The sequence below is a fragment of the Orbicella faveolata genome, unplaced genomic scaffold (genome assembly GCF_042242905.1).
Source record: "Orbicella faveolata isolate gen_17 unplaced genomic scaffold, um_ofav_v1 contig_15, whole genome shotgun sequence".
Taxonomy (NCBI): domain Eukaryota; kingdom Metazoa; phylum Cnidaria; class Anthozoa; order Scleractinia; family Merulinidae; genus Orbicella; species Orbicella faveolata.
The window spans coordinates 8,808,425-8,823,296 of NW_028301542.1; the positions used below are offsets into that span (position 1 = coordinate 8,808,425).

The window sequence follows — 14,872 nt, forward strand, 5'->3', positions numbered from 1 at the left end:
CTACAGCTGTGCACTAGTATTTGAAAACAGTTCATTTAATTTGATACTTAAATAACAGTAGTGCGTTCTTTAGTATACGATCTCCTCACCCAAACTTAACCTAAAAACAATCACTGATCGTTAAACATCTTTATTATCTTGGTAATATACAGCCTTATAAAGGCAAGAAAGATGCAGTTGTACAAAAGTCAGTACGGATTTCTCAAAATTTTCGAATGAGATGCTGACCAATAATGACTTTTCAGCGAAAATAATGCTGATATGGCGAAAATTAAAAGATATTTTTAAACACTGAAGTGACCGCATTGCGAAATCTGCATTGCGTAAAGACCAGGGAGCGAACACAGCCACGCATGCACAACTGACGCAACTTCCGCTGTACGGTGCCGTCAACCACAGTTACGAAAGCAACCGAATATTACCGAGTTACATTGTCAGTCTCACTCGCAAAACTTCGCCTCCAGTTGTTTTCAATCAAACTCCATAGAAAGCCCATCATTGGTCAGCGTTTGAATTTTTCGCGGTCCAGCTTATTCTGAAATGCGTTGTTGGGTTGATTTGCGTTTCATTCTTGGTTTCTTACGAAAGAGCGACAACTCTTTCCCGCTTTGAACAAAAACTTGTCCCTTAAATTGTTTGTGAGAGTAAAACAAACACAACATAACATCTTTCTGTATGCTAGTCGTTTTAGTCCCACGCTCAATCAACTAATTCTCCTGACCAAATATCACACATTACTTTTCAAGTTAGTTGCGAGAATTGTTTGTTTCATCAAGGCAATCCCTCCAGTTGATGAATTTCTTAATTCTCATCACCTTTCTGCTTTACAATGCATGAATATTAAGAGAAGAATAAAGATACTGATCACCAGTTTGGGAACTAAAGAGCTTGTTAACTGTGAAAAATTCATTTTCAATTTCAATTTCAATTCATATTTTGATTTAGAACGCCAATTTACTGATTCTTCTTTTCACCTTGTGTATAAAACTGTTTAAAATTATACGGGTTCTTTTTTTTATCAATCTAGGCTTCATATTTCACATTCTATTCGGTTATGTTACAACTCTTCAGCCCTAACATATTACCCCCAAAAATATATCTACTGCTATTTAAATTTCATTTAACTTGTCAACGGATTTAAACGAAGATTATATTATCTGTAAAGAACAACTTTTTACCGTAAATGTATCATTGCGAATATTGTAAAGAAATTAAGTTTTTGTACCATTTGTATTATTTTCCTTTAACGCCAGGAAGACTTAAATATTGACACAATTACGTTTAGTAATAAATTAAAATTAAAATAGATTTTTTTAATTCGGTTCCTTACTCAATGTACAGATAACAATACATACAAAACTCTGCAAGTGTGCGTGACTGGATTACAAAGCGTGACAGAGTCACGACAGCCGTAATTTTTATACCAGCCCATCAGGGTTTATGATTCAATTAGCGTGACGCCATCACACAGTGTCCTCTGAGTCGAGTTTATGTTTCCGGTAAAACTGGTTTATAATATTCGTTATTCGCCCCAGTCCCTCGACGCACATCCTCATGTCTCGTATGACATCCTTGTGAGGAGCCACGCCCTTGTCAGTGGTCCCGAGGGAAGTTAGGAGGTCTGATCGGTACGGCACTGCCTTAACCGCCAACTAAAATACATTCAAAATACGATTAGGATTGGTTAGAATTAGTAAATTTAGAAATGGTGAGAGAACTAAGAATTGTGGAAATGTAAAAACCTACACAGTCTAGAGTATTAATTAAGAACAAACGAACGAACGATCACACGATAGCACGAGCACACGAACGAACGAAAGAACAGACGAACGTGCGAACGAACAAACGAAAGCCCGAATGAACGAACAAACGAACGAACGAACAAACGAACGAACGAACGAACGAACGAACGAACGAACGAACGAACGAACGAACGAACGAACGAACGAACGAACGAACGAACGAACGAACGAACGAACGAACGGACGGACGAACGGACGGACGAACGGACGAACGGACGAACGGACGAAACGCACGCACGAACGAATGGGCGAACGAACGAGCAAATGAACAGACGAAAACTAAAGGAAATCAAACGCTTACCGCAAAAACTCCTCTGACGACCCAACCATGATATCTTCGAAGCGTCTTACCGTATGCTGTGCCTATAATATGAGTTGAAAATAAACACGGAATCAAACACCAATGCAGTGAACACAAAGACAAAATGGGAAAATTTTTCAAAATCGGGGTATTTTTCCACACGCTTTATCTCCGAAACGAAGACGGTGACACCCTTTATTTCTTGCATTTCTGACACAAGTAACTCATTATTTAACCACAGTAAAAGTTTGAAGAAAATATATATTTATAACCATGCAATAGAAAATACAAACAAGAAGAATACAGGAAAGCCGTTGTACATTCGACGGTATTACATCCAACCTTCCCACCATGCGCCGCGCGTATGTCGTATCGTGTTGGCCACTGCACTATTTTCTATGGTATGGTATAAAATAGTTATGTAACGCTCTCACGTGGTTTACCATGCAAAAGCCCACTTGTCACTTGTGATTTCTTTGTATACACACTCACTTAAAGGCTCGTGTGTATATTGCGAAAATATAAGTGACTCTTGGGATATTCCATGGTATACTACTCGAAAACGTTGCATAACTGGTAGTAATCATAAAAATTACAATTTCTTCGATTGTGATTGGTTTAAAAACTCCTATTTTCCACTAATTCACTTGCTAAGTTGTTATCGGACAGTTTGTTATTGGACAGTTTGTTATCGGACAGTTCAATAAGCCAATCACATTCAAAGTTGTAGTTTAAATCAACCAATCACATTCAAAGTTGTAGTCATGTGCGGGCGGACGCGCGCTTGCTTTTGTGTTTTTGGCGCCTAATTGCCGGTAGAAGGCGCGGTGGCCTTAGAATGTTTACACCTCCTTTGTAGGTATTTAATGCAATTTTTTTCCTTCTTTCATAACTTGGCTATTCTTCTTTTCTCGGAAATTGTAATTTTTATGATTAATTGGTAATAAGACTTCGTGTCATCCAATTCGGTCCGTAATCATACTCTTGATAAACAAATCGGACTCCCGCTGCGCGGTCGTCCGATTTTGTTATCACTCTTATGACAACCGACCGAATTGGACTCCACTCAGTCCTATTACCATTACATATTAGAAGATTTTCGCGCGAAAGCTTAACTCCCCACCTGCTGCTACGGCGAGGTCTTTTTCTCCTCGAACCACTTCGCTGAGAAACACTTGCATGAACTCTAAAGCTCTGCAATAAATTTAAAAGAGTAACGTTAGTCATCTACAGAAGGCAAGAACACTTACTAAAAGAAAATGCAACCAACCGAGCATCTCACACTGGTCTGACTTAAAAAGTGCCGCTTAACCCTTGCTTGTGACAAGACATCATTGAAGAAATGAACATTTCCAGTCACAAAACTACATGAACATTGCCGAGCAGTACGAAAGTTGTCACGTCAGCTTGTCTTCAGGTTTCGTCACATTCTTGCAAGATAACACAGGCAAACCAGACAAAAAAAAGAAATGTTCGATTTCTCACCTTTTCAGCCACAGTAACGCATCTGTTGCTGAATTTTTCACTGTGCAAGTGTTGCTTTTGAGTTCTTGGTAAACAATATTTTGTAGCGTGACAAAAGCTTTCGGGTCTGTGGCGTGTTTGGCTTCGAGTTTCTAAAACAAAATACAAGATACTATTTCACAAGCAGCGAGATCACAAAATGATTTGCTCATTTTGTCTATCAATAGTTCCTGATGACTGTCATCAAACCGAGAAAGATTTATCACATTTGACCAATCCGTGCAGATGATATAACCAGCCAATAACAAACAGGCAAATAACACAAGGAACCAATCAGAGATCAAAGTAACAGCATGAAGCCCGTGCAAAGCGCGGGAAAATAAGTACCCGTCTCCAAGCGCAGGAAAATGCTAACAAATCTAGTCATATTGTCTATGGTCTTGCTCCTGATAGGCTGAAGTAGCAGACCTTTGTTTGCTCTGATTGGGTAGATCACATTGGGGTTTTTAACGAATGAGATCTAGCTCAGTAAAACGTTAACCTAAGCAAACCAACACAGTTAAAGTCACCTGAAACTATTTAAACAGTTAGAAAACAGGCGAACAAAAGTTTCCAACTGCTTACTTTTATATTGCCACTGATATCCAACTTCACGGGAGCAAATGCTGTTGACCCGAGGACGTCTGCGAAAAAAAAAAATGATAATAGCGAAAGATGTGTTAATCTGCCACAATGATCTAGTTACTTTATACAATGAAACGTAACTAGACAGAACCGTCTGCAATCGGAAACTGTGACTCGCTGCCAGCCGCGAAAATACCAATTTTAGGAACCACTTGAATCCGAGCGGCGGGAAATTCTCTAGTTAAGATTGAGAGCCCTTTCTTGTGGTTATTTACATGAAAGCTGTTAGTAGTATGGTCTTGGGGTATTCTTTTCTACGCTATTTATGTTTCAGCCTCCGTCCATCCTACGCTGGAGGAATTCGAAAATGATCAAGGTTTCATTCTGAAAACGCATCAAATGTTTTCCGTCCACACTACGCCGGAGGAATTTCAAAACGCAACAGTCACCGGCCATTTTGGATTTGTGTTTAAGGAAAACTCCGTCAGGGAAATCACATTATTATCGTGACGCCATCCTTTTCGAAAAGCTCCGTTTTCAAAATGTTTTCTGTCCAAAAAAAAAAACGAAAAGCCGGCGTTTTCAAATTCCTCCGGTTTGAAGAGCGTTTTCGAAAAGCTCCATTTTTGTGACGGATTAGTGTGGACGGTAGGCCTAACCGTAGAAATAAAGCTGCGTTTTCAAATTTCTCCCGCGCAGTGTAGACGCTGCCACAGTGTTGTGGAGAAAAAAAAAAGTCATAGAATAACACACGACAACACGTTTAAAAAGCAACTCGTACTTACCCATAAATGGGATTATACACGAACACGATGAAAGAAATGGTTTTGTGGGGACACCATTATCTGTACCAATCTGGATACTTTCAAACCTACAGATAAAGTAAAAGTGTAGTTAAATTATCTTACAAAATGCTCTGAGTAATCAAAGCCGTATTTACACAGCAAAAAACCAATCATTTGCAAGTTTGTAGTTTACATCTAGTCTGTGCACTGTTCGTTACGTTTTGAAAGTTCTAACTTTAACTGGTATGTCTGTGGATGAAACCCTAGTGTGTGACCATTCAAATGAACGCTACTGAGCAGTACTTTCACGTGGTACTGTTTGTTATGCTTTACAAGGTGGTTCTAACGTTTAAGTCTGTTATAGATAAAACCTTAGTGTGTGACCATTCAAATGAAAGCTATTGAGCAGTACTTTCATGTAGTACTGTTTATTTACTGTATTTTTCTGACATTATTACATTTTTTAAAATAAATGTAAGAGTGTAGAGTAATAGGTTGATTTTCTACCACTTTACCTAAATTTTGCAGCAGTGAAGAAGGTCAATGGCTCCTCCTTCATTTCCTCTGAATTGGAAGTTGATGACTGTGAATCGAGGGAATTCCGAGACGATTCAATGTACTTTGCCTTGTGGTGGAGGGCAGAGTTGTTTGTCACCCCGCTAGCTTGCAAATGCCTGCGGTCAATGCTCTCAGCAGAGTTTGTCAAGGAGCGATCCCCAACAATTTGATCAGGAGTCTGGGTTGACAGATGCTTGGCGGCAGGTGATGTTGTTCTCTCAGTTTGGGCCAATTGGTCGCTTACTGTTGATAAGCTTGGTGGTCCTGAAATCAACAGGTACATGTACAGTAAGTGGGTTTTGGTATTTATTCTGCTCCATGTGCAGTCCTTGTGGTTTCCACAAGAACCGAACTTCAAAGCCTTGTCCAATTTAGCAACTTAAAGTTCTCAATATTTGTCAGACGTTGTTAATTAAGTTATTTTACACTTAGCTAATGAGGTCTGGTACTTCCCATATAAAAGTGGGTCATTCTTGATATTTCTCCCATGTACCTGTTCTAAAACCCATGTCCTCAAATAGAGAAAGGAAAAATTATCTCGGACTTAAGTGTCCCACACTGTCAGAAACTCTAAAGGAGTAATTCTAGATGCATGCTGGTCTATGCAAGGTTACCCCCAGCATTAACATTGCTAGTACACTTTTGCACACATGGGTGGAGAAAGGCACTGTAAAGAAGACCCTGGCCAGAGCTCAAACCTGGACTGCTCGATCCTTAGCCTAGCACATCAACCATTAATGAGACTGCAATGTATGTAGCCACTTACCATTGAAGGTAGAACTTAATGTGCTCGCAACACTTGAGGTAGGTGACGGCGGGGGTGATGAAGACCTACAAAAGAAAACAAATTAACAAACAATGCACTGTTATGAACAAACTACCAAGGACAAAATCTGACTGAACATTGAATCCACTGCATACCTGTGGCCTTCATGGAGTAGTTGCTTTCTAAATCCACTGTGCTTTGTCAGTGACAAGGTCTAGGGTCAAAGAAGATGACAGATGTTAGTACAAACCTTAAAATCACTATCAGCAGTAAGGAACTAGTGATGAGTATAAAATCTCTCAGTCATGCTCAGTGAAGGCCTTGAGGCTTAGAACTAAACATGCAGATACTTAACAAATGGCACACAGTTTCAAAAAAAGCGCTTTCTAGTCATCCAGGGCAAGTAGATTTTCCTGCCGGACAAGTAAGTTTTAATTCTCACTTGCCTGATGGGCAAGGGCCCAGGCAAGGCGTCTGCCAACTAAGTAAACAAAAAGTAAACAAAGACTTGCCCTGGGAAGCAAAATTGGAGAGCTACTTGTCCGAAGGACAAGATAGATTTCACGTTTTTTTTGAGCCCTGGTACAATTCCTGTTGTTCCTATGTGAATATGAATACTAATTAATGACTAGATTATGAGCTGGAGATTTCCATGAGGTGACAGTGGATTTGGCCTTCAGTCTCGTCAACTATCACCTCTTAGTATAAATCCACTAGCGTTCTATCACGAATGCTGTTCTCTGATTAGCTACACCAAGTCGCTATCTATTCTGTGATAGATAGTGAGTAGTGCAGTACTGTGCCCCTGTTAACAGAATGACGGCCGCTTCTTGGCGTTTTCGAAGTGTCCGTGAAGAGGATTTAGATAAAGTTTTGAACGACTTGTAGATTTATACTAGAAAAATTAGATTATTCACTCTCGATTTCTGTGCGTGATAGTTGACTCAGGCTGTGCCCTCGTCAAATATCACGTGTTAGAAATCTCAAGCTCATAATCTCATTGCTTAATAGAAAGCAAGAGCTAATAATTTAATTGTTTTTTAGTAGAATTCTAACTAGTAAACTTCCTTCAAATAATGATATCCAATCACTTCTCAACGTAGTATCAATTAATCTTAACGATTCAGCAAACTAGCACTGATTGAATTGTTATTTGAAACTTGCATTTGCATACATGTAGTCATTGGTTCATTGAAAAAGTTTGAGGTTTTAAGTTGCATTTAATGGTCAGCTTCCTTTTTTTACAGTTCTTGAGAATTAACTTATCCAGTAATATTTGTAATATTCTTAAAAACATTACAGAAACTAGAAACTGTTGCTATTGAGTGGACAACCTCTGACCACTGCTCTCCAATCAGACTGCTGCATTTGCATCAGTATACAAGTAGAATCTCTACATAACTAATAAATAATTGTATGTATTCTTACCTTACTCATGGTAGGGGACGGTGATGAAGGTGACGAAGAGGAGCTTCCTGCAAAAGTATGCGAAAATCAAGAGTCATGAGTCAGCAACAACAAACATTAATTAATATTTAATGAATATTTTTGCCCATGTATGGACTAAGCACATTTTGAATCTGGGGCCACCTGTGCATTTCACATACGTTCTGAATGAACGTAGGACTGTCTATGTTAAGAATCTTCCTTATGTGTGATTTGTACATTTCCATGAATGTAAGTCTTTACTATTCAAATTAAATATATTTAAACGAACATTCAACAGATGTTTAATACTTATAACAACTCACCAAAGTTACTTTCTGCCAAATCCATACAGTCACACATGTTTTTGAGAAACTCATCACAAGTTGCAGACAGCATTGTAGCTGCTTCACCAAATTCCTTGCAAAGAAAAACAGAAAGCATTACACTGGTTAATAAGAGGTTATTTAGTGGGTGGTCGGTTAATACCACTGGGTATTCTATGAGTTTTCATACCGTAAGGTTTATTGTGTAGTTCCAGAAAATATCCATACCCACCCCTAGGAAGGTTAACAGAAATTCCAAGGGGGAGGGGGGTTTCAAAAGCCTAGTTTTTTAAAGGAAACTATGGCACTAAAATGGAACTTCCAGAGGGGTGGGGGGGGGGGGTTCAAGCTAAAAAACCTTGGGAGGGGTATGGATATTTTCTGGAACAACACATTATTAATTAGGCAAAAAATATCTTGAATAAAAAGGCTTTTTACAGTATGTTGAGAGGCACACAGTCAAGGGAACGAGCTCAGAAAAGACAAAATATAATACATTTGCTCTCATTTGCACCTGTTTTTGGTGTATTTAATCAAGTCAATCTACTTGTAAAATGCAACAAGTCATTTTTTATGAACATCACTATTCAATTGATCTGTGCATGCAGCCACCAATTTCCAGTACTGCTTGATTTTATATTATGCTTTTTGATTTTTTTGTTAAAAAATTACCTGATTATCTTCTTTGTTGGTGCAGAGTAACTTAATGGTGCTAATTTGTTGCAGTAACAAACTGCGATACATGTTCAGCTCTTGCATCTTCTCTTTCAACTGATTCATGGCTGTGGGTAGAAAATGATGATGAATCAGTATAAATTTACTTAGAACAATTAACCCATCAGCTTGTCACAAGTTATTCTGGTAGCAACATTGGTTAATGTACCAAACAAATACGAACACATTTAAATTTTCCAACTCCAGCAGTTCATTCTGAAGTACTCAAAAAAGATAACTGCCCCTAAAGTACAAAATTAATGTATCTATAAGGGTCATAAATTTGTCACTCGGAATCCAAGAAATCACTGACAATTAACTTGTTCCAGTTTTTTTTTTTTCAAATTTATCTGAGGAACCATGGCCCCAGACCATCTAGAAAGGAACAACAGCAACAACAACAACAAAAACAAACGTGAACATCTACAGAGACATTACTGTTTGTGTACAGATGTATCTGTTCCAAGATGTACAGTAAATGGTTCTCTAAGAAGAAAATCCAACTGTAAACCCTACATGTATATCAACTTACTTTCTCCAGGCATTTCTGAGTGGCCATTATGCTTCATTGTCGTAAGGCATGCCTTTGCTGTTCCCAGTGCTACTAACCACTGTTGCCGTTCAGCAGGTGTAGCTGCCCTAAGGTAAATGTACTGGTCAGGCGGGATCTTAAGGTCAATTCGGACGGTATCTGTAGGATGGACTAGGAAAGAGTGGCCCAAGATTATTAACTGGCTCAAGAAAATACAATGGTATGCAAAGATACATGGATAATGATAACATTGTAATCTCTCATCATGTGTTTGCAATCAAATCAATATCTAATTAAGTAACATCAATTGTCATATTGACCACCCCCGCTGGTAATAACTGGTTATCTTGGCTGCTCTGACTTGCACACCTTTATCACTGATAGTTTCATAACATGTACAACAACCTGTAACTGCAAAAAGCATGTTCAATGTTATTGTCCAAACTTGATTACTAACTTAGTAATTTGACTTAAATGTCAAATAGAAATGAAACTTAAGTATTCAAAAAAAAAAAAAAAAAAAAAACATGACTGTTTTTTGTCATGATAACACAAGTTTATCAGGTTAAACTTGGTGTCATGGAGACCATTGCATTGGTTAGCAATGTCATCCATTGGTGAGTGCATTGGTTATTGTCTTTTGATTTTATTGTGTATGCAACAGCAAGAAATTCTAGTTTACCTGAAATTTCACAACAAGTCATTTTGACAGATCCTCTGCTCCCAAGACCAACTTCTTCTTGTGATTTGTAATATGCTAGCACACCGACTTCTAGAACAAACCATCTCGGCTGCCAACCTAATAGCAAAGCAATGATATGTAAAAACCTTTTATTATAAGTAGAGACAAACAAGTTTTATTATGTACAATATTAACTTAATGTGCTGCCTAAATCTTGATTTCCTGGAAAATAAATATAAAATTGCTATTAATGTGAGAAATTACATGTGGTCATTAAAAGATCTAGGAAAACCTGCATTAAGTGAACCCCTTAAGTCTCAAAGTCAAAGTCAATTTATATTCTTGACACAATACATGGTTGAATCACAATTAACATGTCCACACTAGGTGATTTATTCGCACCATCAAAGAAAAATAATTATATGGAAAATCAATTAACTGTACCTTTTGAACCTCTAGCCTTTTACTATAACAACATATTTTACTGTGCAAGAATGTAGCAGTAATATGCACTCTTATTATGCCACTGCCGATGATTGTGAAGGAAAATTGTAAATCACACTGAAAATGAGTGCAAAATGTCCTGGATGTCCCTTTGAGATCCAAAATCAAAAAAATAAATATCACTTACTGGTAACCATATATGTCAATTAATTTTAGCTAAGCTCTAAGAATTTGGCGACAAATCAAGAGAATATTGCAGGGGCTTCATTGACATTCTCAGCAGGAAAGCAACTGGTTTTCACAGACAGGGAAATCTTAAAGCACTGAACTTCTTCTTAAGAAAAACATTCCTCCAGATGATCAAACCAGGCAAGCAAAAACAGCCTCACCTTAATGAATCCCCTGATTTGCCTAGTCAATGATTTTTTTTTCTTATCAACTATTTCCCAACAATGTACCAGTTGACAGACGTTGTGATGCAAAATTAGATGCTGGAATTTCTTTTAAGATAACGAACACGGTAATCAGTGGGTTACGTACAACAATTGGTAAAAAAATTGTGGATGAGCAAAATTCAAACAAGGAAAAGACTTATGCATACAACAGGTCTGCAATGTTATCATTTTCAAACAAAATATATATGTAGGAAAATTAAGCCAAAATCCAATGTAAGGTACACACATGTAAAGATGTCATAATCCATTATAGTCTGTACAAATAGTGAGAGAAGTAGATGATTCATTGACAGAGACACTAAACCGAAAAAATTGAAATCCAAGAGATTGCCAAATTATTTTAATTACCTTTTTGACCCTAAAATATTTTTAGAGCGCTGCCAATTCAACCACAAAAAGCATCAAATATTGAAAAATATTTCCCACAAAAACACTAAAGGTTGGCCGAAATATGTCTGAAAAATATATTTTATATGCTTTCCTTCATATAATTTGTTTGGAGATTTGGTGACCCATACAGGAGACCAGGAGGTTTGGTCTGTATTTGGGAGACTCCTGGATAATCTGGGAGAGTTGGCACAGATTCATTGATGACACATTGATGAAAGCTGTCATGAGTGAATGAAAAAATAGGCCCTTTGCAGGATCCGGTCACATGGTACAGAATAAATTACGCTGGGACGCAAGTTACACAGTGGGACTTCCAAAACAAAGGAAAGTCAGGCTGGACTGGTACGCGTTCCTTTGTTTTGGAAGTCCCACTGCGTAACTTGCGTCCCAGTGTAATTAATTCCGTACCATGTGACTGGATCCTGCAAAGGGCCTATTATCCCCTGGTACCTCGTGTCACAATGTCCCTTTTGTAGGGCATCAACACATGAAAAGGCAAATTAATCGTAAATACCTAAAAGGCTATCACAATTCAAAGTGTTTTTGGCACCAAGAACACCAGATGCATTAAAAGCTACGATTTCACAATAGATTTTGAATAAGTATTTTAAAGAAGGTTGCCACATAGTTCATGATGTAATTATATTGTACAATACAATGAATTTACACCACCAACAGTGCATGACGAAATTCAATTCAACAAATTGGTCCCGCAAATCCCAGAATTTGCAAGATTTATAGTAAAAATCGATGTGGTTCTGTTCGAAAATTAATGAATAATAGATTCCTTTGTTTAATTTCTCCCCAAATGATAAATAAATTATGGCTCCGGGTAAATTAACTCGCGAACCAAAACGTAAAACCGCGGGAATTTCTACAGTGTATATTAAGGCAATTTAAATTTTGACACAAAGATAATTTCCCTGCGAGAACGTCTGCACTAAGCGGATCAAAATATGGGGAAACGACAGTAAACAAATACAGTGTTTCAAAGTGAAACTTCATTCTGACGTTAAGTGACAAGATCGATTTAGCGTATCGTAGTAACACTTTCTTCAGCTAAGCTCGTAAGTTATTTCATCGTCGTATGAACACTAAAAATAGCTATTCAATTTTGCCACAACCAGACAAACAAACACGTGGGATCAAGCTCTTCAATTTCAGTAAAAAAAACCAACACTTTCCAAACAACAACAAGGGGAAAAGAAGGACTAAAGTTATTGCTACAAACCACTCAAGTAATTGGTCCATTTCCACAACGTTCCTTCCATTATGGACATTTCTTGCTCCTCTGTTTTCCAATGTTGTGATGTAACCTTGTGCTATAGTCGAACTTTCGGATGAAGGTTAACGCAGTACTTGATCTAACTCTCAGATTCTGTTATCTACCCTGAAGTTCCCACTGTGAACATTGACGAAACAATATTCTTTGTCCGCCATTACAGAATTTAGATTGAAATCTGTTTTACGCCTGCGCAACAGTGGTTCCATTTTCCGGTGGTGTTGCATGCTGGGAGTTTATGTACACTTCCGGTAACAATAGAAACCAAGGCGCTTATACGTAATAGGAACACTTTGGTCACGCGATTACGTTTGCGAAATCTGTTCCAAATCTTCCAAAAATGTGTTTTAAAAAATCAGCCTTGGAAACCCAGGCTTGGTGCTATTAGTGCTAAACCGAACAGCAATAATGACGGTTATAATGACGCAGCAATGACGCAGCAATAATGACGCCTCTTAACAGATGTCAACAACTACCGGCGCCTTAAAAACGACTTATCCATGACGGAAACGAAACCGACAAACGGACTTCTAACAGACCGACTTAACAATAGACGGACCAAAAACCAACCCAGTATTTGACCAACAATAGACGGATCGAAGCCCACCAATGACTGATGACAAACTTTACACGAGTCTTTCAGCCAATACCATCATGGCTATACTGACCAATCACGTTCAACGGACCAGACTTATAACATCATCGACTGACAAACACTATTCACTTGACTCTGAAGATGACTTCCGCTCAGGTCGTCGAAACGTCAGTCACAAACAACAGTTCTTTTCAGAACTACACTCACCCGGACGATCACACTATACGAACTACTGATACTCCTGTGTTCAAACCATTTACTAGGTTACTATTCTTTTGCATTCAACGCAATGATTTTGCTCTTGTCTCCTTCGTCTCCCTCGGCTGAACCCCTCTTTTCCCTACCCATCCCCCAACCCTTGAATTAACTTAAATCAACCCTTGAATTAAATTAAATTAAACCCAACCTTTGAATTACCTCGCCTTGCTTAGAAAAACCATACTCGACCCAGGGGAGGTTTAACGAAAAGGGCATAAATCACTAGTGCCAGTCTTTTGGTCAGTTCAACTCCGGGGGGAGGACTCTCATTTAAAAAAGACGGGGGTGCTTGTCAGAAATTATGAAAAGAACCCCTAAGAGGTACCAAGATCCTGTTTTGTGGGCGTGGCTTGAAATGTTTCCCCCCCCCCCCCTAAGAGGTACCAATTCTTAAACAACACATAATGACCTCCAAAGTAATAATAAAGTTACCGCAAAAGCTCCTGTTGTAGACCTTTTGAGACTGAACAACCTAAGGGCTACCAAAACCGCGTTTTGAACCCCTAAAAGGTACTACCGAGCAACCCCGCCTTTTTGTATGGGAATAACCACCAAAATGACGTCATCTGGGGCAAAATGAAAATTCGACAAACTTTAGAAATTGTCCTGACTTCTCTTAAAGCCAAAAATCGACTAACTCATTTACGTAGTTTACAAACGCGAATGATTGGTTGTAATTTATTCACATATTTACAATTTAGGAATTTAGAGGTGTTAATTCTAAAACAAAACATCCTCTCCTGTCATATTGTTTTCGGCTCAATACCCAGTACTTTATTACTTAATTATTTACGAAGTTTACGAACGCAAATGCTTCATGTCATCTTACACACATATCTATTTCTCTACTGTTGGTGCATAGATGATCTTGCTGTTCTATGTCCCATCCTTCGTTTCAATTTGCTCTCACTTGGTTGACATTTTGCTCCTCTCCCTTCCCTCACTGCACCGTTTTAATGTTCACGTTAGCATTTACTTGGTTGACATTTTGCCCCCCTCTCTGTCCTCCCTGCACTCTTTTAATGTTCGCGTTAGCATTTACTTGGTCGAAATCTTGCTCTTCCCTCTCCCCTCCCTGTATCGAACTAATGTGCACGTTAGCATTCACTTGGTCGTCATTTTGCTCCTCTCTCTCTCCTCCCTGGTTCATTACAACGTTAGCCAAAGCATTTGGTGATCCAAAGATTTTCTTTTCAAACTCTTCAGCCTCGCGGCGATTTTTCTTCCAAAGTAACTCGATAAATGCAACACGGAACTGTCGTAATCTGACAGAATAAATGAGCGGATTTATAAGAGAATTAACTGCTGCTGAAGACACCCTGGAGAAAAAAACTGCGTAAATTGTGTCTATCGAGACGCTGTATTCGAGAGCGTTCTTGAATTATTCTAAAACTTTCTATGGGTAAGTAACTTAGAATTAATATTACAACAATAGCAGTCGTTAATTTTAGCGCACGTTTTTTCCTTTA

At 38.4% G+C, this 14,872-nt stretch overlaps 1 protein-coding gene across 1 annotated transcript; it reads right to left on the minus strand.

Moving 5' to 3' along the window:
- Positions 1–114: 114 nt before the first annotated feature.
- Positions 115–12,748, minus strand: LOC110060748 (pleckstrin homology domain-containing family A member 8-like). The gene is made up of 15 exons (XM_020767546.2): positions 12,500–12,748; positions 9,980–10,096; positions 9,298–9,468; positions 8,724–8,833; positions 8,052–8,145; positions 7,729–7,775; positions 6,456–6,514; positions 6,301–6,365; positions 5,492–5,798; positions 4,977–5,062; positions 4,192–4,250; positions 3,589–3,719; positions 3,227–3,297; positions 2,104–2,165; positions 115–1,652 (listed from the first exon to the last, which is right to left on the minus strand). Exons 1-15 carry the CDS (start codon positions 12,546–12,548, stop codon positions 1,464–1,466), a joined length of 1,617 nt encoding a protein of 538 aa, XP_020623205.1. The 5' UTR covers positions 12,549–12,748; the 3' UTR covers positions 115–1,463.
- Positions 12,749–14,872: the final 2,124 nt, after the last annotated feature.

Excerpts from the sequence above, each read along its gene's own strand:
- LOC110060748 (XM_020767546.2), bottom strand. The coding sequence starts at position 12,548 with ATGTCCATAATGGAAGGAACGTTGTGGAAATGGACCAATTACTTGAGT. Across the intron at positions 6,515-7,728 it reads CGTCCCCTACCATGAGTAAG|ACCTTGTCACTGACAAAGCA; the intron begins GTAAGAATACAT and ends CTTTGACCCTAG. Across the intron at positions 3,298-3,588 it reads GCGTTACTGTGGCTGAAAAG|AGCTTTAGAGTTCATGCAAG; the intron begins GTGAGAAATCGA and ends AATTTATTGCAG.